Below are 26,480 nucleotides of genomic sequence, written 5' to 3'. Positions count from 1 at the left end.
TCACTTACTTCTGCTTTAATTACCCAGAAATACATGAAAGCAGAAATGTTGGTGGAAATCTCTAAACAAATAAATGCAGAAACAGAAACAGAATTTTTCATTAACTAAAAATTATGTTGCATTTATTTATAATTTGACACTTTTTGTCCTCCACAGTTTTACAAAGAAATCAGTCAAAAGAAAGAAAATGTCATAAAATGTGCACAGCTGCGACTAATGATTATCAATTAGGGTTATTTTTATAAATTTAATTATTGCCTCTTGTCTTGTTTTGTCCAATAAATCCAGAATAAATTGACTGATTGTTAATTATAAAACAGAAAAAAGCTGCAAACTTTCATGTAAGAGTGTGTAAAGAACTATTTTAATCGACTGAATCACCTGTGGTCAAGTATCGATACAGTACAGCGACCTATAAATCAACAACAACATTGATCAGTTCGACACAGTGAAGTCGTCCAGAGAAGTTTTTTATTTCCTCTTTTTAAGACAAAAAAAAAGACAAAAACAAGGTTCCTTTTGCATAACAGTAGTTAAAGTACAGCAGCGGGCCGAGGGTACATAAAAAAACGCTTTTCCTTGTAATTTTTATTTTTTTTATTTTCAGTGTAAAAATAACTCTGTTCGTACCTCACACCTGCGCCGTCCTCTTCGTAGTGCAAACGCTTCAAATAAAAGTTAGGCACATGATGGATACGATACGATCGCAAGTTCAATTACACTTAAGTGCTGATGACGGGGCATCGAACATCAGTCCAACTTCCTCTTCTCTTCTCTTGTTGTCGTCGGTTTGTTTTGTTTGATTTTTTTTCCCGTGGCGCCTTGAATCCTTTGTGTCTGTGTTTTTCCCACTAAGTGCGACCGACTTTTGACTTTTCATTAATACTAAACTCCAACAACAAAAAATAAAATAAAAAACGAAATAAAACTAATTACATTGCAAAGCTTATGGTCCCAAGCAGCGACGACGACGTGCTTGTAAATATCTGAGCAATTAAGCGTTTTTCTTTCTTTCTTCCTTTCTTTTTTAAGTGGCAACTTGACATCTTTCTAAAATTAAAACTAGCTCAAAATAAAGTAAAAAGTAAAATATTTCCCACTTTTACAATATGTTACAAATAAAAAATAAATATCAGCTCTGTTTTTGTTTTTTGTTTCGTGTTTTCTTTTTTTTTTTTAACTCCGTAGGCATTTCATGATTCATCCAGAAAAATAAAGGTACAACCGGAGACGCCGCCGTCGTCCTCGTCGCTCCGACACAGTGCAGCTTATCCACCTTTTTCCGAACGTCAAAAACGTAGCCTGTTTTGCCGGTTTTGCTCTTCCGGTGGAATTTTATGTTTACGTTTCTATGGTTTCGGTAGTCGCAGTAAAGGCATGGATTTTTTTTTTTTTTTTCAATGAAAATCTGTAAAACGCATGGATCATCACACCAGCTTGGATATCACACAAATTGGCATCCGTGTTAAAAGCCAGCGTTAATAGATCCATGCATTTACCGCAACTATGACAACGACTGAAAACCATGGAAACGGAAACGTATAATTCCACCAAACCGGCAAAACCGGCTTCCGGTTTTGACCATAGATGACTTTCGGAAAAAACTTGTGGATATTCTCAAAACTCGCTTCTCCCTTCTTCCTCCTCCTGACATCACGAGGCCAGCACGCCGCGCCGGATGATGTCGGAGCCGTAGCGGCGTCCGAGCGAGGCGTCGCCGCGGAGCTGGTGGGAGTGGCATCGCTTGAGACACGGCTCCACGTCGCCATCGCTGCCCGGTTTGGAGTCGGAGGCGTAGCCGTCGTTGTTCTCCGACCCCGTGCGGAGCCGCGTCCTCGGATACGACGACGGCGATGGAGACGGCGAGGGCGATGATGATGTCGTGTTGTTGAGCGGCGGTTTGCGTTGTGGCGGCGGCGGCTCCGCCTCCTCGCCGTCGTCCGGCCTCTCGCTCCTCTTGGGGATCCTGAACTTGCCCCAGCCCTTCAGGTGTCCGTTGGCGTTGGCGTTGCCATGGGGTTTCCTCAGCCAGCCGTTGGCCTTGACGACGGTGTTGGCGGTGGCGTCCAACGCTACGGCGGCTTTGCTAAACTTAGCGTTGGCGCTCAGCGACTCGTCGAAGAAGTAGTCGTCGGTGTCGGAGTTCCTGATGTCGACGAGCCGGATCGACACCGTCTTCTCCAGGTGTTTGGACGTCATCAGCTTGTTCTTCACGCCGTCTGTTGTCGTTGCCGTCGCCGACGCAGCTGATACCGTCGTCGCTGCCGCCGCCTCGCTCCTCCTCTTCCTCCTCCGCTCCTCCTGCTGCTGCTCGTGGTCGACGACGTCTCGTTTCCCTCTGCCGCTGCTCGGCGGCGGCGGCGCCTCGTGCTCCGACGACTCCCGGCGAGGAACCTTCCTGCTGTCCAGTCTGTGCAGCTTCACGCCGACCGTCTCCATGGCGACCTCTGGCCTACGTAGCTCCGCCTCCTCGCCGACGGCGGTGGCGTCGGCTTCGCTCGGGATGTCCGTTCTGCTCAGATTGTCTTTCCTGTGAGCGTGCGGCGAGTCCGACGGGCTCCGCCGCCGCCGCCGCTCGCCGCTCTTCCTCCTCTTCTCCGACCGCGACGACGACGACGAGCCTCGCTTGGTTCTGGGTCCGGCACTCTCAGGGTTCGAGCCCGGAGACGCCAACGAGCCGAGAGAGAAGAGCCGCTCCAGGTCCTTCGCCGACGGGTCGCCTGGCAACACACATAGAGAGATGATGATGTCATCACATTAAACCTGATTCTATTGTTTTTAATGTAGTTTACTGTTTGTTTTGTTTTCAGAATTCATGTAAAACACTTTTTACGGTCACTGTTTTAATTGTTGTATAAATAAACTATTAAAGCAGAAGTAAGTGGTCCGGTCGTTTTCGCTAATGCTGCGTTCCAGGCAGGCTTTTGAAATCGTAAATTACAGCTTCAAGTCACAACTTACGACTTTGTAGCGTTTCAGGCAACCCACTCGTGTTTTTCCGACCTGTTTTACCGGAGAAAGTCACTATAACGGCCACTCGTAACTTCCGACCGGTGAACTCGTACCAGATCGAACTGGTACGACTTCACGGTCAGAAAAATACGAGTTTCCTTGAACGCACCATAACAGTCCTCGTCCCTCCGTCGCCACATTCACGGAGTTCCTTGGCTGCACACACAGCCCTGCATGCCGTTCTCTCTCCTCATTGGATAAAAACTGTAGGATACGATAAATGTTTTCTCTTCGGCTCAGAGCAGAGCAGAGGGACTGAGAGACCCGTGTTTCAGACCAAACACTCTATGTAAGTGATTGCTGTCGGAAGATATAACTATTTAAGACTTATATTAACACAAATATATCACTTACTTCTGCTTTAATTGAACTTTTTTTTTTACATTTTACATTTTTGTTTTGATGCTGAACTGTTTCAATCACTTCCTTTGTCATGTGATATCAGAAAGAATTTATGAATAATAACGGCTCAAAACTGATTAAATTAAATCAAGAGATTACTTAAATCTGTATGTATCAATACTTGATGAATTCAGGACACATCTGATCCAAAATACATAAATACTTTGTGTATGTTTGTTAGATTTCTAAACCTTTTTGGGGTGAACATACAGTATATTCTCTATTATTATGTAGTTGAACTCAAAACAACAACAACAGTAAGAAAACAATAAAACTAAATTATATTATGTATCATAAATATTACTACAGCACAGACTGAGATGAGTGGGAGGAACAAATAAAGAGCCAGAGCCCTCATCATCCTGAGAGACTTTAAAGCAACAATTTGTAGTTTCTCGACCTTAAAATAAACTGTTTTTCTACCACTTCCATGAGTTTAGAAACATTATTTTAAGGTTGAAAAACTACATAGTGTTCCTTTAACTCTTTCCCCCTTGAACGCCTATTAGGAACAACCCATATATATGTTACTAGGGCTACCCATGGAACGAATTTGCATAAAAGAAAACAAACCTCCTCGAGTGGTTATAAATGACTTTCACACTCATAAACTTTATTGAAATATAGACATATTATATATCTCTGGAAACCTGAGACTCTGAACTATGCATTTATGGAGGTTTCAATGGGATTTGACTCATTTACAGGTATATAACAGGTCATTAAAAATACAAGTTTACCTCGTCAGGTGCAAAATTAAAAACCAAAAATCATTTAGCATCTGATAAATGCAAATTCTAAACACTGTATTCATTAAAAACATTACAGATATATTTGTCAAAGTATTGAGACAGATTTCATATCACCAGATACAGTATAGACATGTGTACATCTGTTTGTACCTGGTCCGCATTGCACCTGTTATTTCTAAATAATCCTTTTTTTTTTCATTTAGCTTATTTAGCTTATTTCCTTTTCGTATGAAGAAACTCTAAAACTCTGAACTGTCTTTTTCAATATAGGAACATCTTTGAACATCTGCAAGAGCAGATTAACCTGAAAGGTGTGACTCAATTATCAGTAAGGTGTCTGTCAGGTGAATGTCACTCGGTTACACCAAATCAGTCCTCAGGAGGATGCAACTGCCGGAAACAGTCATTGCACATGTGTGTGTTGCATGTTGAACAGCCAAACACAGTTTCATGGCGGCGTTCCTTCTTGTAGCAGCTTTTGCACCTGCGGTGTTTTCCAGGTAGTCGCCCAAAGGCATGTGTCACCTTGCGTTTCTGCACATCAATGTCTATGGGAGATCCACACTCGCGAATGGCAGCTCGCTTCCTGCTGGAGAATGAATTGATCAGCTCCTTACCCAGCTCCAGGATGAAGTCCTTCTGGGAGTAGCGCTTCCTCCTTCCCACCTGTCTGGTTGATGTCAGTTTGTACAGGATCCAGGCATTTACACGGCAGCAGTCAACCACAAACCACAAGATGTACTTCCAGTACTTTTTGCTGGCACGTGATGCTGCGTTCTTTTTCCTCAGTTGATCATGGACATCAACGCCATTCATGTGTTGATTATACCTGTTGATAGCCTGGGGTTGTGGCACAGTCAACTTCTGTCTGCCCACCTGCCGTTCACAGACTGTCATTTCACTTGGATGAGGAAGTCAAGTGTGAGCAACAACCACAATGTTGTTGTCATTCCATGCAGTCACAGTGATGTTATCTTTCTGAAAGGCCATGGTGTCACCTCTTCTGGGTAGCTGTTTCTTTAGCTGTTTCTTTTGTTTGATGGCAGGGGGGACATTTTTTCTGTTTGTCATCATTGTCCCACAGGCATATATGTGGTCTGATAGGAGATGCTGCATCAATGCAACTGAAGAGAAAAAACGGTCAAAGTAAACACAGTGGTTGAGACCAATTAAATCTCGTGTCAAATCATGTATCACTCGATATCCTAGTCCATGAAGCTGCTGAACAGGAGTCTGATCACGCTTGCCTGAATATAACTCAAAGTCAGACATGTAGGCTGTGCTGCCATCACACCTTGCCCAAAATTTAATGCCAAACTTCTCTGGCTTCCCAGGCATGTACATGCGGAGCTCTGTTCTGCCTTTGTAGCCTTTCATGGCTTCATCAATGGAGATGTCACGGCCGTGTCTGTAGTACATTTTGAAATTCTGACGTGCCATGTCGACCACAGGAGCAACTTTAGCGATAGGATGATAACGAGGGTCACCTCTCTCAAGACGCGCTGCAGCGCAATTGCAGTGTAAGTACTGGGACAACTTCTCATACCTGTTCATGGTCATGATGCGCTGAAACCCACTGACACCCAGGAATGGATCTCCGGACCAGTAATACGAATATTCATGCATTGGATTTACACCCATGAGTATTGATGAACCAAAAAAGGCTTTCATCTCCTCTCCGTCTGTCGGTGTCCAGTGCCTGTCAGCCTGGCTGCTTTCACGTGCACAGAGCGCCGCATAAGCGTTTGTCTCCGCGGCGATTTTTTCATACATCGAGTCAGAGAAAAAAAGGCTGAAGTATTTCAGAGGACTAGCCTCGGCAACATCCAGGTCTCGGGGTAATTTAGGTCCATGATCCAGTGTGAAGTTGACGATAGTTTGCTCGGATATAATGCGGCTCCATAGAGACGGGTCGGGGTCACGACGAGCATGATCCTCCTCCGCAGCTTCACTCGCTGAACTCTCGTCGCTGTCACTGTTTTCCGGTGAGTAATTACTTCCATCATCAGTTGAAAATCCATGGAAATCAGAGTCAGAGTCACTATCTCCAAAATTATCTCTAAAAAAATCCCGCTCCTCCCTGCTCAATCTGCGCGCTGTCATTTTCCATAGCCTAGCTTACATTTCCCCCCCCGGTATTCTCGATCGTCACCACTTCGACTAACTTCGGAGAAAACATCGGAGAAAATCGCCGAAAATGGCGGTTTTCTCCGAGGTTTAACCCTATTGGTTGGTCTAGTATGGGTTGTGATCATCCCCACCTATCACAGCCTTTGTTATATTTGAAAACCCGGGACCGGTTGTCATGGTCGTCAAATGACGTCTTTATTGATTTACCGGACGTGTCAAAACTCGTCATTAAGGATACAGGGGAGATCGTCAAATGTCGACTTTATGGGGGAAAGAGTTAAAGTTATTGATAAAAAAATAAAAAATCTGTCCTGTTGTGTAGTTGTAGTTGTGGTTCTGACCTGTGAGCAGCTCGTGGTCCAGCAGTCGGACCTGGTGCGTGAAGATCTGCTCCTGAACTCTCCACAGAGAACGTTTCATCTTCTCCCTCCGAGTCACCATGTAGGTCAGGTTACGCACCTGAGCAGCAGCAACACACACACAGTTAATACACTGTTAGATAGATAGATATATACACACAGTTAAATACACCACACACACATTTCTCAAACTCACTGACTCCTGCTTCAGATTCTCATGTAAACTTCATCAATGACGTTAATGATAAAAACTGATCAGTTTGATCAGACTGAACATCTGTCCTGTTCTTCAGACTGATGTTTCAACATCTGGAGCTTCAGCAAACAGTTCATCATCATCATCATCATCATCATCATCATCACTTCACAGCAGCTGAGGATCAATGTAAATGTTCTGCTTCTGCTCTGATACAGACTGATCAACTCTCGATCAGATAAATTAGGATTGATTGATTGATTGATTGATTATCAACTGTCAACTGTTTCATACTTTTTCCAGACCCTAATTTTCAGACTTCTTGGTCAAATAATTTGTGACATTTGAGTAGGTAATTAGATCTGTCTCATGTAAATGGGTTATGATAAATATATTTCCATTTTTCATACTTTTCCAGACCCGGAAATGTATAAAATCAAATTCCATACGTTTCCGTACTTGTGTAGGAACCCTGAACTGTTGTTATTATTATTAATGAGCTGAAGAACAAATGATAGATTAATTATCTCTCATTTAAGTTTCTGTGTCAGACTTTTTCAGTTTCAGGCTGATTTAATGAATCTGTCTTGTTTTCTGTTTGTTCCAATCGATCAGTTTCCTGTCGACTATTGATTATTGATTATTTCCTTCTCTTCTGCACACTGAGCTTCACTCTTCATTGTATTTTTAAAGCTCAACCTCTTTACTTCCTCTTTCACTACTTTGATGACTGGTGTAAATAAAAGCCTTTTAACATTATGAACCGTATGTTCACCGTCCTCTGATCAAACTATTGATCATGTTATTGATCTCTGTTCTCTAACCTTCAGTCTGATAAATAATAAAAACTTCTGCTTTGACTTTTTACTCTTCACATTTATTTGACTCTTTTTTTATCCAACAGCTCGGTGCCGACTCTTCTTCCTCCTCCTCCTCCAGCTGATGCTGACGACGTCGTTGCCGTGGGAACCTACCCTCTCCAGGTCCTGCCTCAGGTGCGTGAAGAGCTGCAGGCGGCGCAGCAGCACCTCCTGCTCACGGCGCGCCAGGCTCTCCTCCTCGTCCTTCTTGGGCGTGAGCAGCGGCTGGTTGAAGTTCGCCTTGCGCCTCAGCTTCCAGTACTGGAACAGGAAGTCGACCGTCTCCGGCGCCAGCTTCAGCGCCGCCGCCACGTCGCGCGGCTCCACGAACTGGAAGAACTCCTCCTCCATCTCCTGCAGCTTCTGCTTGCGCTGGCTCACCCGCTTGTCCTGCTGCTGCTGGCGGCTGCTCAGCGCCTCAAGCTCCACGCCGCCGCCGCCGCCACCGCCGGGCGCTCGCTAGGGGTGGGCAAAAATATAAAATAAATAAATACAAATATTTTTCAAAAAAAAATTTTCACATTTTTTTTTCAAATAATACAGGGTTTATACAGGAATCTTGAAGTTAATTTTAATACCTTTTTAAAACTTTTTCAAGACCCTCTCAATATTTTTTAACACCTCACCGCCACTTCAAGCTGTAACATCAGTGACACTTTTAACGTAACAGTTTTAGTTTGTGATAAAGACTATAGACCACTATCATTCAACAGAATTCAAAATAGGCTGGGATAATAAATCAAAGGCAAAGTTTATCAAAAAATAAAAATAAAAAATTGCTCCACTCTCAACAAAAACAACAATCTTCTTTTCTTTTTTATGTACTGGTTCATCTTTGTTTTTTGATAAAATGAATAAATTCACACACTTTCACAATGTTTTTTAGGACTCAAACTCTTGGACAGCTAATTCAGAAAAAAATATCCTCAAAATTTAAGACTTTATAAAGTCCCGAAAATACTTTTTAATACTTTTTAAGGGTCTTAATTTTCCCAAAATTGATTTATCACCTTTTAATACTTTTCAAGACCCCGCGGATACCCTGTTTATATCGCGATACGATATCGATATTCAATATTTAAATATCGAATTAAAAAAAAAAAAAAATTCACATTTTTTTTTCAAATAATAAATCATGTTTCAGACGTAAATCCAGTACGACTTCCGCACCTCTGCTCCGCGAGGTGTCACTGTACTGCTACCTCAGACAGTGTGTTGTTCATGCCAATATGTTGTTGTAACTTGCACTTGTATAAAATGGCATGGATAATTTGAATTACATTGTTTTGACTCAGTTTGTCCCATAAATTATCACTATCATCTGATGTACATACAACTCGGATTTTAAGATGCATAATGCCTTTTACATTTTTCAGTGAACCATAGAGAGCCTAAGCGGAAGCAGGAAGTAACGGTCACCATGGGACCTCAACTCTGAAAAACTATCCATGCAAGTGAACGGGACTGAAAGTTTTATTTCGTGATCCGATTGAATTGCGCCATGAGAAAAAAAATATGACCTCTACCTGTTTAAAACATTGCGTTTCATGAAGAGAAATCAGCAGTTTATCGTAAAACTATTGTAGAATAAAATTCAGAAGAGTCCATAACCAGAAAGACTACAAGTCGCGTAGGTGACTTCACCACATGGCGCCCTTTCCCGTGTCAGTTGGTGACGTATTTTTAGTGGGACACCAGATCTGTAGTCCGTAGAGCATCTTCACACAAAATACATTCTTCCGTTGCCGTTTTACGATAAACTGCTTTTTTTCCCGGATGAAATGCGATGTTTTAAACAGGTAGAGTTCATATTTTTTTCTCATGGCATAATTCAATCAGATCACGAAATAAAACTTTCAGTCCCGTTCACTTGCATGGATAGTTTTTCAGAGTTGAGGTCCCATGGCGACGTTACTTCCTGCTTCCGCTTAGGCTCTCTATGTAGAATATCGTAGAGTATCGCAATATATCGCAAAATTTGGATATCGCAATATCGTATCGTATTGTGACTCAAGTATCGTGATGCGTATCGTATCGTGAGGTCCTTGGCAATACCCACCCCTAGCGCTCGCTCCGAGAGCCGTGGCGCCGCCAGCGACAGAGAGGAGGAGGAGCACGGCGACGGCGAGGGCGATCCTCCTCTATCGGCGTCCTCCTCCTCCTCCTCCTCCTCTCCTCTCACCCGTCCTCTCCTCCGGCCCTTCTTGTTGTCCCTGACGACGGCCGCCTCCCTCTCCCCTCTCTCCTCCTCGCCGCCCGACTCGCCGCCGTCCCGGCACTCGGCGGCGGCGCCCTCGAGCCCCGAGTGCTTGGGGCAGAACGACTTGAACTTGACCTCGTCGTCGTCCGTCAGGATGGTGTTCATCTCCAGGCTGGCGTGGAGGCCGCACGTCACGTGGAAGGCAGTCCGGCAGTTTTTCGCTGAGCACTGAAAGAACGACGAAACGAGTTCGATTTAGCAAATTTTAAACATTTGAAGAAACTTTAACGTTTCCTAAAGACGAGAAACGACTTAACTCAACTTACTCGTTAAATATCTAATGAAAAATCATCTTTTTAAACCTGTTTAACATGTGGAAATACGTTTTGACACAACAGGTGCATAGGGGGAAAAAAATTAAACTAACATATCACCATGAAACTTCCCAACTTTATCACAAATATTTTTTGTATCACAAGTTTTGTCAAATTTGATATTTAAATATGTAAATGAGGCTACATCTAATTAAATATGCACTCATTTGCATATATTTCCAGAACAGAAATCTGAAAAATGGATAAAGCCCCTTTCAAAATTCTTGTTTCATTTTGTTGACACATTAGAGTCAGAAGTTTTTCCAGAGGGGATTTTGGATATCTCTTTTTATCACTCTGTAAATGAGAAAATACTGTCACCAGCCCTAAAAAATCTAATTTCGGAATAAAATGTTGTATAAATCAGGCTGTGAATGATGTATCAACAAACTCCTCTGTAAAAACGTTCAGAATATAGAAAGGAATAAAACTGGAGGGTTTGATGGAAGAGGAGATTTCTAGCTCAGAGTGTGAAGAAAAATTCATGTTGAGAAAACGGCCTTTGAACAATAAATTGTTATTGTCAATTGCACTTTAATGATTGGTTGCTGATACTGAGGAAGTTAAATTAGAGAGAGAGCTTTACAATGATACCTGGCATTAGGGATGGGCATGATTAATCGATGATCGATTATTGATCATTAAGAATTTTATCGATCACGGAAAATTTTTATCAATTTATTATAAGGGATCATGTAGAGGGCAGAGGTTGTCATGGAGAAATAAACCACGGGTTTATTTTTTCATAACAACCAATAAACTCCATATAAGTATTATTATACAGGCCTATTATTATTATTACATGGTTTAAGAGTGAAATAATTCATTAAATATGACGGCGCGCTTGTGTCGCGGACATGAGCTGTGACAGCGCGGCTCCGCCCGCTCTGATCAGCAGGTTTGGTTTCCAGCAGCCTCCACTCTCTCTGTAAGTTACAAGCTACAAGTCATTTATCTAACATCACAATTAGTCCGAAGCTGTTTAACGACGGTTAAAATGAAACTGAAGGTAAATATCCTGCATAGTTTGTTTCTCTTTTCTGTGCCGCGCTGATCAGAGCGCCGCTCCGCCGTGTGTTGGCTACAGAAATAATAAAACACACGCTTTCACATTTTGAAAGTGCTTGTGGTTTTTTTTGTACAAGTGCAGCCAAACACAAGGCTGAAGAGAGAGGGACAGCAGAGCTGCTCTGACAGCTCAGCTGCAGGTGAGCCAGGCAGTGCAACCGTGCTTTTTTTTTTTTTTTTTTTTAAACCTAAATGATGCCGGCACCGGCACCGTTTCTTTCCTCTATTTGGATGGAAGACAACAAAATTGATCACAGCATGAAAAAAAAATGGTTTTGCCTGTAGTTTTGCCTTAAGGAGGTAAAACTAGTAAAACATGGTAATGGATGTTAAAAAATAACACTTTTATGTTCATTCTGCTGAGCTGTGAGCTTCAGTAAAACAGACGCAGCGTGTTGTATCACCTGACACCTTCCAGCTTCCAGCTCCAGTTGTCGCGTCTCATTGAATCTACACTCTCTCTCTCTCTCTGTGTTGTGTTGTATAGTGTGTTTGTGTTGTTGTGTTTGGCGTCTCTACCTGGATACACGCGCCCGTCTTCTCTTTGCACAGGCAGCAGATCAGAGCCCATCTGTTGCTGGGGATGTGCGACACGTTGGTGATCGGCTCCATCTTCTCCGGGTTCCCGATGCTCACCTGCACAGAGTCGGACACGCACGGTGTTTAGAAGAATGTAAACGAGGCTGGAACAGCTGCTTTTAGTCAAACAAAAATCTGTGACGAGCTGCTGAAAAATATAAAATAAGTCGATTTTTACACATGATGCAAAATTTGTAAAATGTTGATTGTCATCTTCTCGTCTGCTGCGATGAATCATATTTTCTGACAGAAGCTCAAGTTGTTTATCAGTTTTAAAATGTGAAAGCACAAACTACAGTACATATCAGAGCTGCACAGTTAATTGAAATGTGATCAAAATGTTATCAAAAATATTACATGCAACTTCTGTTTTTAAAAAAAAAGGTAAAAAGTGTTGTGCATCATGTGATTTGTGTTTTAGGGTTGCAGTGTGCAAATCAAAATACAATAGATTTCCATATTTTATACATATTATTATTATTTTGTTTGATATCTTGATAAAGACATATTGACATTATTAGAAGATAATATGATGAAAAGGACAAGAGGTAGGATCATGTAAGTGTTTTACTTCCTCCTACATGTAAAGACTGTTGATCAATTTATTTGTCTTCTGTTCCCATTAATCTGTTTTGTTGTTTGCTTTGTCTTATGTCAGTTTCTTTTATACTACCTTACATGTTCGAAATAAATAAATAAAAAATATAGTGATAAAGTGAAAAAACAACTGGGATGTGTTGTTGTTTTTACATATCTGTAAAACTGCATCCTTGAATTCTAATGGATTAACTGTAGCTACATAAATTGCACCCTTCAAGACTTTATAAGGAAAAACAGAAGTAACATTAGTATTTTAATCGCAATGTGATTAATCAAGTTAATTTTTAACATTTTTTAACAGCCCTAATTTATATACGACTGTGCAGGTGGGGTTTTTTTTCGTCGTCACCTCAGGAATCCACAAGGCACAGCTGACGTGGACCCACTTGGTCCCGCTCCGGGTCGGCTTCATGGCTCCGCCCTTCTTGGGACACAGCTGGCACTTTGGCAGGATGCCGAGGGCGCAGATCCGACACAGCCAGCTGCCCTTCGGGACTTTCTGGATGCCGTAACACGCCTGGAGACAGAAAACACACACACACACACACGTCAGCACAGCAGCAGACAGACGGACGGAGACAGATGTGTAGTGAAAAAGAGAAACAGCTGATCTCGCTGTGACGCGTTCTGTCACATTTAGTCGTAACAACACTGGAAATAAAGTTTAAACTGATCGATTCGTTCAATGAATCACCTCTGTATTGGGTCTATACCAGTGGTTCTCAAACTTTTTTTTACATCAAGGACCCCTAAAATGACACAAATTAGACCACGGACCCCATTTAATTAGACAAAATTTTGAAGCAAACACCAGAAATACACAAATATTTGTTCTGAGACTGAAGAATGTTACTTTTTTAGTCAATGTACGTTCAAATTAGGGCCAATGGTGTGAATTTTTGGAAATATTGTAGAGGAATTGGTACAATTTCTCAAAAAATATTTAAACATTTGTAGAAAAAGTGGTAAAAATTCTCAAAAAAAAAAAAAGGTTTTCAAAAAAAATATCTAGAGAAAATTGGTGATCATTTCAAACAAAAAAAAAATCTCAAAAAAAAAAAAAAAAAAGGTTAAAAGTTCTAAAAAAAAGGTAAAAATTTCAAGAAAAAGTTGGGGACCCACTTTGAGAGCCACTGGTCTATACGATAACTAACCAATAAAAGTATTTAATCTGAGTTTCTGAATGAACTGTCTGTGGTGCATTCAGGTGCGTCGCCCCTCGCTCCCACCTGGTGGACGCAGATGTTGCACTTGTCGCAGAAAACCATCTCGTTGTTGTCCTCGCCGTCGGGCGACTGGCACACGTCGCACACCACATCCTCGTCGTACTCGATGCCCAGCCCCTCCTCCGTCTCCATGGCGTGCGTCATGTTGTCGTGGCAGCGCCGCTCGAACTCCTCCATCACCCGCTCCATGGTGATCTCGTCCAGCGGCGGCAAGGCTGCGGAGAAACAAACAAACGGACGGAGGTAATTTCTTTATTTCACGCTTTCACTCTTCTTTCTGACTTTTATATCAAATGTTTTTCTGTCGGCTCGTTTCCTTTTTCCTCTTGCAGCTGCAAAGTTGGAGATAACGTCTTTAACCAAACAGCCACAGAACACTTAATTACTGTGAGTCATCCAACCACAACGACTACACAAACAGAGCTGCATAATAATCCAAACACAATATGGAGGCTTCCGGTACTTCGTTACCAAGTCGATTGCATGTCGTCCATTCCTGTCGGGACCGACGCCGAGAGTCTTCCCCTACAATCAGATTTGAATTTCTAATGCTTCTTGTATTATGATTTAACCAACTAGTAACAAAAAAATATAACATAAATGGATGTACATGTCATATCTGTTGCAGAATGTCAATAAAAAGCTAAATTTAAAAAAGAAAAGAAAATGAAAACTGTTATTGTAACCGGCCAATCATTCGCCATCCTCATCCTCCTCCTCCGTCTCCTTTTGCGCTTATTTTTTTGGGGCAAATGAGACAGATTTGCGGACTTCATTTGCAGCTTTCCCATAACGTCACTTCATAACGTTCCCAAGGCAACAGGGGGAAAATGGCTGCTCTCGTGTGAAGTAAACGCAACCTTTTTTTAACCTGTTACCGCTCCAACGGCCTGCCCACGGGCCCCCGGGGGGGTTTTAAACAGGGAGGTGTCATAGAGGATGTCACCAGTCACTTGAAATAGTCATGCCACATATCGTTGGAAAGCTAACTCTTGTGATTAAAGATATGCCGACCATTCCTAAATATAATCATCACAGCAACACTCGAATCAGACTATAAACATGCTAACAAATAGGGCTGGGACGATATGCTTTTCTCCCGATTCGATTCTTCTACGATTTTTTGGATGCCGATTCGATTTAAATTGCGATTCTACGATATTGCCGATTCTCTCGATTTTTAGTCGCATTTTTAACATTTATCTGCACACAAACACTGTAGGAGCCTATAAATTAACATACTCCATTATAAAATGAACTTAAACCCTTTTCAAAGCCTGTACTCTCTGTATGTAAAAGAGGCTAACAAATACACATTGCACAATATTTAAAAAAATTCAAAAAAAAAAATTTCAAAAATTCAAACAAAATTTTTTTTTCAAAAAAAAAAAAAAATCGATTTTTGAAAAAAAAAATCGATTTAAAAATCGTCAAAAAAGATATCGCGATATCTATGTGAATCGATTTTTTCTCCCACCCCTACTAACAAAGTTCGTAAAAAGCCGATATAACTCACGATTTGTGTCAGGGCAGGCTCAGGATCACAGGGTTTCCCCACAAACTTGGTGTCGTTACATTCAGAAAAGTCCAGTAAATCCAATCCAGTAAAGTATTTAGTCCAAAACACACGGTTGTACCGGTAGATAGCCTCATCCCGCTGCTGCATCTTATGAAATTACGCAATGTATATCCAGTAAATCCGTTTATTTCTCCTCATAAGTCCGGCGTTTACATGAAAACAATGTTTATTTCACTTCACAAAATGGCGCTGCACTCTGACCTTTCGATTGACAGCTCACTCGACCAATCACAAGCTCCCTGTCCCCGGCTGCCGCCTGCAATAGCGAATGAGTGGCTGTGTCTGATGAGGAACATCCCCTCCGACAGCGCTGAATGGCTTCAGCCAATAGGAACCGATCCCGATGGCAACTGATGCATTGAATAGCCAATGAAATTCCGAAAAAAACGATGTGCTGCATTCACGGTCCCTGGGAAAAGGCAGCACTACCATTTTCATGCGTAACTGTGCAAATGGTGCACTTTGGCGCATGTATTGTTTCTCAATGGCAATTTTAGGAAAACGCCTAGATATACACTTAGAAAAACATGTGTAAAATACTAATTTTTAGCAGGATTGTTATCAAATTTGAACTGGGGCCAGGTAAGGCTTCATGCTGTGGTCCCATTGTGTTTTCCAGCTAAAATTCTCAGCTACACTCATCTTCAGGCATCTGATTGCAACAAAAAAATTCAGGCGAGAATAAAAACATTCTAATTCAGTGTGTTCCAACTTAGATTACTCAATGATAATAGCACTTATAGGCTGGATTGCACCAACAAGGTTTAATTTAATCTAAGATTAGCTCTAATCAGAGATTAGTAAAACTCAGTTTAAAATGAGTTAATCCATGTTTAAAATTAAGCAGAGCTCTGTTGCACCATTTAAAATTAATCTCAGTTTAGTAAAACTCAGTTTAACTGAATTTAAACTGATTTAAATCAGTAGGGACATAAGTGTGTATAAAGGAACTTATTAAATATGCAAAATGGAGTTTTGTTCGTTGCAGTTTGTAAACAAAACATTCAAGCTGGGCGGCTCAACTGTGTAGACTAGCCTCCTGCCCCTGACAGCAGCAGTCAAGACCGCAGAGGAAACAAAATACAGTCTGGGCCGATACCCGCCGTCACCCACACCGGAGCCTCTGGTGTCACATGTTTTTGTTTTGTTTTTTAAACGGGAGAACCGAGCTGGGAAGACGGTGTTAGCGGTGGATGCTAACCACTACCACTAGCCGGATTTAGCATCGAGCTAGCTCCCCACAACGGTCCTCATACTTGTTACCAGTCGAGGCTTTAGTTGTCAGTGACGGTCAGGAATCGGTCTGCAGCTCCAGCGCTTCACTCAGACTGGATTTCTTTCTTTTGTCCTCCTGACTGCTGCTGCTGAGAGAGAGAGAGACGTGCTAGCACTCGTTAGCATCAGAGACAGCTAGTGCAGCTAGCAGCCCTGAGCCTCCTACTCTGCTGCAGTAGCTTCACCTGAGCTCCGTCAGAGAAAACACCGTCTCTGTGCGCAACAAAACAAAGCAAAAGAGAGTTTTCCTCAAGGAACTTCATAATTTTGCTCACTCCACCTCAAAAATGCAGCCCTTGAAAAAATTAAACCTCCTCCACTGTCAGTTTAAAATTAACCCTAGATCACAGTTTAAACTGGAGTTTAAAGTTCTGGTGCAACAGGATTAAAATTAAACTTAGTTTAGAGTAAAAATTAAACTGAGGTTTAAAGGGAGGTTTAAATCTAATCTGTCTTAATTTTGAACTAGGTTTAAAGTTTAGTGCAACAGAATTTAAACTTAAACCATGATTTAATCTGGTTTTAAAGTTAAACCTTGTTGGTGCAATCCAGCCTTAGGCTGGATTGCTCAGTTTAATTTTTACTCTAAACTAAGTTTAATTTTAATCCTGTTGCACCAGAACTTTAAACTCCAGTTTAAACTGTGATCTAGGGTTAATTTTAAACTGACAGTGGAGGAGGTTTAATTTTTTCAATGGCTGCATTTTTGAGCTGGAGTGAGCAAAATTATGAAGTTCCTTGAGGAAAATTGAGAGACAGGCAGCTCTGTCTCTCAATTTTCTCTCTTTTGCTTTGTTTTGTTGCGCACAGAGACGTTTCTGGGCGGAGAGAGACAGTGTTTTCTCTGACAGAGCTCAGGTGAAGCTACTGCAGCAGAGTAGGAGGCTCAGGGCTGCTAGCTGCACTAGCTGTCTCTGATGCTAACGAGTGCTAGCACGTCTCTCCCTCTCTCTCTCAGCAGCAGTCAGGAGGACAAAAGAAAGAAGTACAGTCTGAGTGAAGCGCTGGAGCTGCAGACCGATTCCTGACCGTCACTGACAACTAAAGCCTCAACTGGTAACAAGTATGAGGACCGTTGTGGGGAGCTAGCTCGATGCTAAATCCGGCCGGCTAGTGGTAGTGGTTAGCATCCACCGCTAACACCGTCTTCCCAGCTCGGCTCTCCTGTTTAAAAAACAAAACAAAACCAGAGGCTCCGTGTTGGTGATGGCGGGTATCGGCCCAGACTGTATTTCGTTTCCTCTGCGGTCTTGACTGCTGCTGTCAGTGGCAGGAGGCTAGTCTACACAGTTGAGCCTGCCCAGCTTGAATGTTTTGTTTACAAACTGCAACGAACAAAACTCCATTTCGCATATTTAATTAGTTTCCTTTATACACACTTGTCCCTACTGATTTAAATCAGTTTAAATTCAGTTTAAATTCAGTTAAACTGAGTTTTACTAAACTGAGATTAATTTTAAATGGTGCAACAGAGCTCTGCTTAATTTTAAACATGGATTAACTCATTTTAAACTGAGTTTTACTAATCTCTGATTAGAGCTAATCTTAGATTAAATTAAACCTTGTTGGTGCAATCCAGCCTTAGTGATTATTTCAGTTTGGGGAAAAACTTCAGAGTGTTACCTTTCAAAAGAGACCAAGCCCATCCATATTCTCCAAACAGTTCAAGAACAGCATTCAATTTACTTTGGGTACGCCTTGGATAGGCGAATATTACAGAATTACTTTATGCGAAGATATATCTGATTTTTTTTGCAACAAAAATGCAGGGATTATGAAATCATGCAAGCCTTGCATATTTCGTGCGAAAAATCGGCGATTTATGCGGCAAAAAGTGCAGAATTTGGCTGATTATGCGTTGAATTATGCAATCGCATAATCGCGGTTTTCTGGAGCGACTGTTCTATGCGTTGTTGTTAATAATCCGTCCGTTTAGTCCGTCTATCCACAGCATTGCCTCCGACGTCCCGCTGGACTCACCCATCTCTGTGAACTCCTGGTTGATGATGTGCAGCCAGGCCGCGTCCTCCTCGTTCAGGTCGTAGCGACACATCCCGTCCGCCAGCGTGCGGATGTCGACGTAGCCCAGCGCCTCGGCGCCCGACGTCCGGATCAGCTTCTTTGGCCTCACGAACATGACCTCCTTCCCTTTCTCCACCAGAACCCTGCAGCACACACACACACGTTTTATTTGAGTCTGATAGTGACGTCGGTGCTTTAACGCTTTCATAACAATGTATTGATTGATTATCTTCTTTTTTTTTAACCTTAGACACACAGATATCAAAAGCAGTTCCTGTGTTTTTGGATACTGCTTCTATATTTTGTCATATTGCAATTTCGATGACACTGCGATCAATTGTGCAGCAGCTCTATCCGATATCAATGGATCTCCAATAAGCCAATATATATCTTCAGATCAATATTGATTTGATTCGATATTGATTCATTGAGAGATATTTTAGTTTTAACACCGATTTGCTTGGTAATGAAAGAGATTTTCACAGAACTTATGCTGCAAATTGTACAAAGATGAAACTCTCTAACCTGGTGTATTATTAGAATATTCATGCTTATATTAAATTGACCAAAAAGCAGTTGACCCACTCCAGACGTAAACAGTGTAACAGTGCAATGGCATTACATTAAAGGGACAACGAGGAGTTTTGGAAAAGCGAAGCGTTTTCACACTACATTTATGAGCCTCCACGCACACCGTACATTTCTTTGACCAGGCGCAAGACGGACTCATGTTTTCATTCATCAATAATTAAAGTCAGAGGTTCGAAGACGATCACATACCGTCGTAGTTCCGACCATAAACGGCGATTCAGCTGCGTTATTCTCATGACTCGCCACGAAACCGAAAGTAAAGAAACGCTGGTCGGCTCGACCAGCATTTCCGCCACCACTAATAATAACAAAACAACGATAGAGACAGAACGATATATTTATCGAAAATGGGCCCATTAACAAGTGTGGGTAGCGGAGATTCATCCACATTAACGTGAGACTTCGATTATCGATAATCGATTACTAAATTAATCTTCAACTATTTCGATAATTGAATAATCGTTTTTTGGTCGTTTTTAAAGAAAAAAAGTCAAAATTCTCTGATTTCAGCTTCTTAAATGTGAATATTTCTGGTTTCTTTGTTCCTTTATGACAATAAACTGAGTCTCTCTTTGGTTTGTGGACAAAACAAGACGTTTGAGGACGTCATCTTGTGGTTTGGGAAACACTGATTGACATTTTTTAAACATTTTTTAACATTTAATTGACCAAACAACTAATCAATTAATCGATAATGAAAATAATCGTCAGTTGCAGCTCTAGTTTGAAACGTTATCCTACCTGGCGACGGGTTGTGGGATGGACTGGGGGCTGACGGGGACCTGGACGCCCTTCTCCCACTCCTGCCTCCAGGGGTCGGCGAGGACGTAGTAGTCCTCGGGGTTCAGCTGGTACGAGTCGTGCACCTTCATGGCCGTGATCAGGTCCGTCCTGAAAACCTGCATCGCCACGACAACGACAACAACAACATCAGTCCAGTTAAACATCTGGATGATCTGACCTTTATCTAGAAGAGTTACAGAGCTGCAATGATTAATCAACAACAAATATAAACACAATCATGGTATTTTAAGTAATATTTTACGCTAAAATGTGACATTTGACAGTTTTTAGATCCTTAAATGGGAGAATTTGCAGTTTTTTACTCTAGTGTTTCAATATTTTCGTCCACTGAGCTGCTAAAAACACGTTTTAACAACTTCACAATCAAAGGAAACTGTTGTAATTAACTAATGAATAAAGTTAGTGTTTGATAAATGGATCATGAGAAGTGAAAACAACATCAACAACAGTCCAGTTAAATATCTGGATGATCTGAATTTTATCTAGAAGAGTTACAGAGCTGCAATACAAACACAACTATGGTAATTTAAAGCAGAAGTAAGTGATATATTTGTGTTAATATAAGTCTTAAATAGTTATATCTTCCGACAGCAATCACTTACATAGAGTGTTTGGTCTGAAACGCGGGTCTGTCAGTCACTCTGCTCTGCTCTGAGCCGAGGAGAAAACATTTATCGTATCCTACAGTTTTTATCCAATGAGGAGAGAGAACGGCATGCAGGGCTGTGTGTGCAGCCAAGGGACGCCGTGAATGTGGCGACGTAGGGACGAGGACTGTTATGGTGCGTTCAAGGAAACTCGTATTTTTCCAACCGTGAAGTCATACCAGTTCGATCTGGTACGAGTTCACCGGTCAGAAGTTACGAGTGGCCGTTATAGTGACTTTCACAGGTAAAACAGGTCGGAAAAACACGAGTGGGTTGCCTGGAACGCTACAAAGTCGTAAGTTGTGACTTGAAGCTGTAATTTACGATTTCAAAAGCCTGCCTGGAACGCAGCATTAGCGAAAACGACCGGACCACTTACTTCTGCTTTAAGTAATTTTTTACACTAAAATGTGAATATTTGACAGTTTTTAGATCCTTTAATGGGAGAATTTGCTGTTTTTTATTTTAGTTTTTCAATATTTCTGTCCACTGAGAGGCTAAAAACACGTTTTAACAACTTCACAATCAAAGGAAACTGTTGTAATTAATTAATGAATGACGTGACCGTTTGATAAATGGATCATTATGAAAAGTGAAAACATCCGCAGCAGTAATAAACCCATTTATCTGCTGTGAGACGTGTGTCTTTGTCCCACAGAAACACGGTTTTATCAGTGTTGACACAGGTTAAAAAAACTACCGGGCTGGGCGCAGCCAGCTGAACAGAGGAGGTTGGGGGGGGTCGGGGGATCGGCCAATCAGCACGCAGCTCAGGCCCCGAGTCATTGTTTTGCTTTAATTTGACTGGTCGCCCGGTCAGAGGGAGGGTACGGTTGCCTGGAGGGGCCGAGTCCACAGACTGAGCAGCTGATAACACCAGAAATTGTTTCCAGTGTCGAGGAAAAAATACAGAACGATCTCAACACATAAAAACTGAATTTATGAGGTTTTATGTTCATTTTTTAAACGTTCATCAAAGTCTCTTTTTTTTGAGCAAATATAAAGATGTAAAACTTTGATCAAATAATGGACTATGCAGGGTTTTTTGAGTCAAATAAAAGCAGATATTGATTTATTATACAGATAAAACACAGATATTAAATTGTGTGTTAATTTTTAGTTTTCTTTTGTGTTGTTTCCACATTATTTTATTGCTCATATTTGTAGAGGTGGAAGGTGACACACGTTCTGTTTTGATCACAAACTGACATTGACACAGAAATGAAATAACAAACTAACAAATGAACTAAAAAAAAAAAACAAGATGTGTCTAGCGCCAGGTCTTATATCCATTTCCTTTTTTCATCTATGTTTTTCCATTTCAACCCTCATGCATCAGTATTTGAATTTTTTTCTCTAGTATAACAGATGTGCACCCCAGCATTCTTGTTCTAAGCCTAAGGAGTTACGTTCTGATTTTTTGGATTTTATTTATTTCATAGGGATGACCAATCATCCCTATCTGTATTGTCAGTGGAATCACTGTGCAATTCAGTTGTAATTTACAGATGAATGGATGAGATTGGTGAATTGATATGTGAATGAACATGTGTACATGTGTAATTGAAAAAAAAAACAAGATGTAGACAGAGGATATGAAAGTCTAATATAATCTGAGAGTGGGGTGTTGGTGGATGATGTTACCTCGGAGGGTTTCTGTCCGGTGCCTCTCCTCGGCTGTGACGAGTGCTGGGACCAGCAGGTCGAGTTACCTGGAGGAGAGACAGCACAGGTTGTTAACGGAGGACCGAGCATCATGTCGCCTTCTGTCTCTTTCTTCCTATTCTTATTCTTATTTTGCTTATTCTTCTGCTGCTGCTGCTGCTGCTGCATTAATGAACGACCTCACATCCTAAAGATCTGTCTGGATTTCCCCTGTCCGCTCATTTGTCTATTTGCAAAATGGTGCAACTGTTTTTCTGTTTCTGTTTCAGTTACTTGTTGTAACCAGTTTGTTCCGATTTAAAATGACAGTACACAACTCTTGGATCATTCATCTACACTCAATGAAAACACTACTTTTACACTTTTATTATAAAGTCAGTTTATATACATGCATCTGTGCACACAGGGATCATTCTTTAAACGTTTCCCCAAACTTATCTTGTCAAAAAAATATATAAATCTCATTTGAAACAGGTTCAGAAAACTTTCCTACTTTAAAATTTGTCTAAAAGCTGCCAGGCACTTTTATTCTAACTCTTTTATAAAAGCTGTTCACCTCACTTAGAGGGAGCAGGGCTGAGAGCAGTTTCCACTAAGAGCTCTCTGGGTTTGTGGTGACACCAGATGGCACATCGGATAAATTGGATGATAAGAAATAATATCCAAACAATCGCTGGGGGAAGCATCGATGCGTCCTCTGCTCTGTGCTTTCTTATTCTCTCTGTAATTAACAACTTACCCCGCCGTTTCTGCATAAAAGTGATAAAAACAGGCCGACACGTCCTGAGAATTTATGGACGCTGGGTTCAGTCTGTCTGTCTTTCTGTCTGTCTGACCTGCCAGGACGTCTTTACAGGTCCACGTGCGCCTCCTGTCCCTACTCTGTCTCCTGCGGACCGTCTTTTCCTTTGCCTTTTCCTTATTCTCTGTCCATCTGCCGCCCTTCTTTCTCTTTCTGCCTCTTTGTTTCCTCCCTTTGAACATGAAGCGACAGATTTACTGACACTGGCAGTGGGAAAACAGGGAAGAAGGTTCAATCAATGTCACAAAAACAACTCAACTCTGTGTTTTGAAAATGAAATAATTGTTAGAAATGATGTCACTACTGCAGATAAAAAAAACAACACATCCACCATAATTTATGTGATATGTTATTTCAAGCCACAACGTGTGTGTAAGAATAAAAGGAGGTGTTTCCCTTTGATCCTGCTGACCACATTTTTCTGCTTTTGCACTTTCTCTCGTGAGTTTTGAGGAAGCTGCTCTGACCTCATTCGGCTCAGTGTCTGGGCCTGGTGGTGTCAGTGAGTCAGCAGCACAGACAATTAATTTTTTTTTTTTTTTGGTGCTTACTTCCATTGTCGGACTCGTCGCTGCTGCTCGGGTGCCTGCTCCTCTTCATCGTCGTCTGTGTGCGGCGCTCCGGCGTGGGGACACTGCACAGACAAGGCAGCGGGTCGAGATAAAGAAAAACCCAAACACTTGCAAATTAGATAAGAATTCAGGCTCAATTAACTGGCATGGAAAAAAACACAGTTACCAGTAGTTAATGAATCCATTGAAACACTTTTAACATGCAACACCTGTAATAATTAATTAATTAATTAAAATGCTGCTTTTTATTGTCTTATATAACTAAAAATATATAAATATTTTAAGGGTTAACGAGATATTTAATGACATTATCATGACATTTTTCAGTTTGTGACATTTAATAGACTGACTGTGCTATTATTGACAGTTATTTTCAATTTCAATCAAGTATTTGTCTTTTTAAAAAAATGAAAATAGGGGAAAGAAATGGCATCAACAGTATCAAATGTCTTGTTGTTTGTCTGCCTGACAATACAAAATTAATTTACTGACAAATAAAGGCACCAAATCCTCACAGCTGAGAAGCTACAAACAGCAAATACTGATTATTAGATACTGTAAATCAATAATATGTTAGTGGAACATAAGTTAACACATCCCCAGCTTCAGAACATACACACACACACACACACACACACACACACACACACACACACACACACACACACAAAGATGATGCAAAGTTATACTACATATGAAAACAATTCATAAAATGGCAAATTTGACCCTCAACTATCTACGACAACACTAAACTGAAAATTCATTTTCAGCCTCAACAATAAAATTAAAGGTTTATATTATATATCCTTACATAGGAGTGTTAAAAAAAGTTAGTTTACTCTACTTGTGTTTAACTACAGGGTCATTTCTGAGAAACAGACCCAGCCCCTGGTGAAGCACCACAGTGATGCACAACTACACAACACCTGTCACACAATCCACCTGTTTCCTTCTGATCTGACAGCAGCAAACCAGCCCTGAGGGGATGCGCACACACACACACAGCTCCTATGATGACAACAAGAAGTTACCACATGCAACACTTGACAGGAAACAACGCCTTGCAGCGCCTTTAGCTCCGCGTGCACCGTGCAAAAGACAAAAAAACACACACCCACACTTACACGCACACAAACCGACGTGGACTCTGAAATCCCGACAGGTGGAAATATCCCAGGGTCTGCTTCTTCTACCAGCACACACACACACACACACACACACACACACACACACACACACACACACACACACACACACACACACACACACACACACACACACAGTACACGGAGGGGAGGAGGAGGCTAACTCTGACTTAGCAGGCTAGGCTAACATCCAACCGACAGACAGGCAGGGAGCTAACTAGCGGCTAACTTGAGCTAACAGCTGACTGAAGCAAACCCTCTTTAAATAAAGTTACACACACAAGGCGAGATCGTCTGTCTATCATTATTCTTCATTTAAAGCGATAACACAACATGGAGTTTGCATTTTTTTTTTAAACCCGAAACTGCTGCACACACTCTAGCTGGCTAATGCTAACTAGCCACTAGATTGCTAATCTCCCCCCTCCTACCGTTATGCAACATGCGGGCCAACACAACCACACTCGGCGCCTCTTGTTTAATGATAACATAATTTGCAAAATTAAATTATTTACTTTAAATATTCAAGTGTGTCATTCTAGAAACTTCCACTCCCCAAAAAACAAGTCAACGTCAGTGTTTGTTTTTTTTTTTTCCCGACAGGCGTAGTGAGTGACAGCCTACACACGTTACATGCAGATGACGTAGAAGCTAGTTAGCATGTGGCTAAGATAGTTAGCATGTGGATAAGCTACATGTAATTTTGAAATACACTTCTAATAATATTCCAGGGATATTGTACCTATAATCTTATTTGATATAATAATCTCCCAGAATACTGTGTTTTTTTCTGTTTTTGTGATTTGTGTGTGTGTGTGTGTGTGTGTGTGTGTTTTTTTTAAATGTCACTTAATAACATTTATTTTCCCGACAGGCATAGTGAGTGACAGCCCACACACGTTACATACAGATGACGTAGAAGCTAGTTAGCATGTGGCTAGGCTAGTTAGCATATGGCTAAACTGCATGTAATTTACCGTAGCTGTGTTTAGCATTAGCCGACACCGCTACGTTGCTAACTGGGGGTGTTTCTCCTGCGGGTGCCGCTAATTAGTCACAACAACCAGCTTACTGTCAAAGGGTTAAGGGTCAATAATTGATTTAAACTTAACAAACGTGAAAACAAGACAAACAAATAAACTTAAAAGGTGTTAATTAATACGTTAATGTTGTGTTTTTGCTAGCCTAGCGGGACACAAATGTGGCAGCAGGTTGGATGAGGTTAATCTTTGGCGCCATTTTAAATGACGATGTCGCGTTTTCTTTTCCTAGCGGGCTGCTGCTGCTAAGTGCGAGCGACCGCACTATACAACTAGACTACTGTAGATTAATACAACTCGAGTTAAAATTTAGCCCGTTAACAACCGTCCGGCGGGATATGCACATGAGTTAAAAACCGTGTACAAGTTGTAAATAAAGTGGACAGTACATACAGAGCACGTCAGGGCCGATGCAAGCCGGTGTTTTTGAGTTTGATGTGTAGCGCAGTTTTTTGCCGTGAGTTCCGCTTGACCCGCATTCCACATACACAAACACACGGAGGAGCGGTGGTGGTGGCCGGGAGGAGGTTACTCAGCCCGGACTGTAGCGGCGCGTCTGAGCCGCTTGAGGGCAGCAGAA

The 26,480-nt window shown here is 41.5% G+C and overlaps 1 protein-coding gene across 2 annotated transcripts; it reads right to left on the bottom strand.

Annotated features, from left to right (window-relative positions):
- Nucleotides 1-1,019: 1,019 nt before the first annotated feature.
- jade1 (jade family PHD finger 1) lies at nucleotides 1,020-26,480 on the bottom strand. Of its 2 annotated transcripts, XM_085767212.1 has the most exons (13): nucleotides 26,294-26,480; nucleotides 23,695-23,777; nucleotides 23,178-23,315; nucleotides 22,321-22,388; nucleotides 19,967-20,124; nucleotides 18,593-18,777; nucleotides 13,762-13,973; nucleotides 12,882-13,049; nucleotides 11,873-11,989; nucleotides 9,771-10,139; nucleotides 7,826-8,170; nucleotides 6,638-6,755; nucleotides 1,020-2,720 (listed from the first exon to the last, which is right to left on the bottom strand). In XM_085767212.1, exons 2-13 carry the CDS (start codon nucleotides 23,741-23,743, stop codon nucleotides 1,654-1,656), a joined length of 2,994 nt encoding a protein of 997 aa, XP_085623338.1. In that variant the 5' UTR covers nucleotides 23,744-23,777; nucleotides 26,294-26,480; the 3' UTR covers nucleotides 1,020-1,653. The 2 variants fall into 2 exon arrangements, with proteins under 2 accessions (XP_085623338.1, XP_085623339.1); XM_085767213.1 differs by lacking the exon at nucleotides 23,178-23,315 and having other exon boundaries at nucleotides 26,294-26,449.

The sequence above is a fragment of the Trachurus japonicus genome, chromosome 22 (genome assembly GCF_045865225.1).
Source record: "Trachurus japonicus isolate A0001 chromosome 22, Traja_1.0".
NCBI lineage: Eukaryota > Metazoa > Chordata > Actinopteri > Carangiformes > Carangidae > Trachurus > Trachurus japonicus.
The sequence above is the reverse complement of the archived record's forward strand: the minus strand, read 5'-3'. Positions and strand labels throughout refer to the sequence as shown.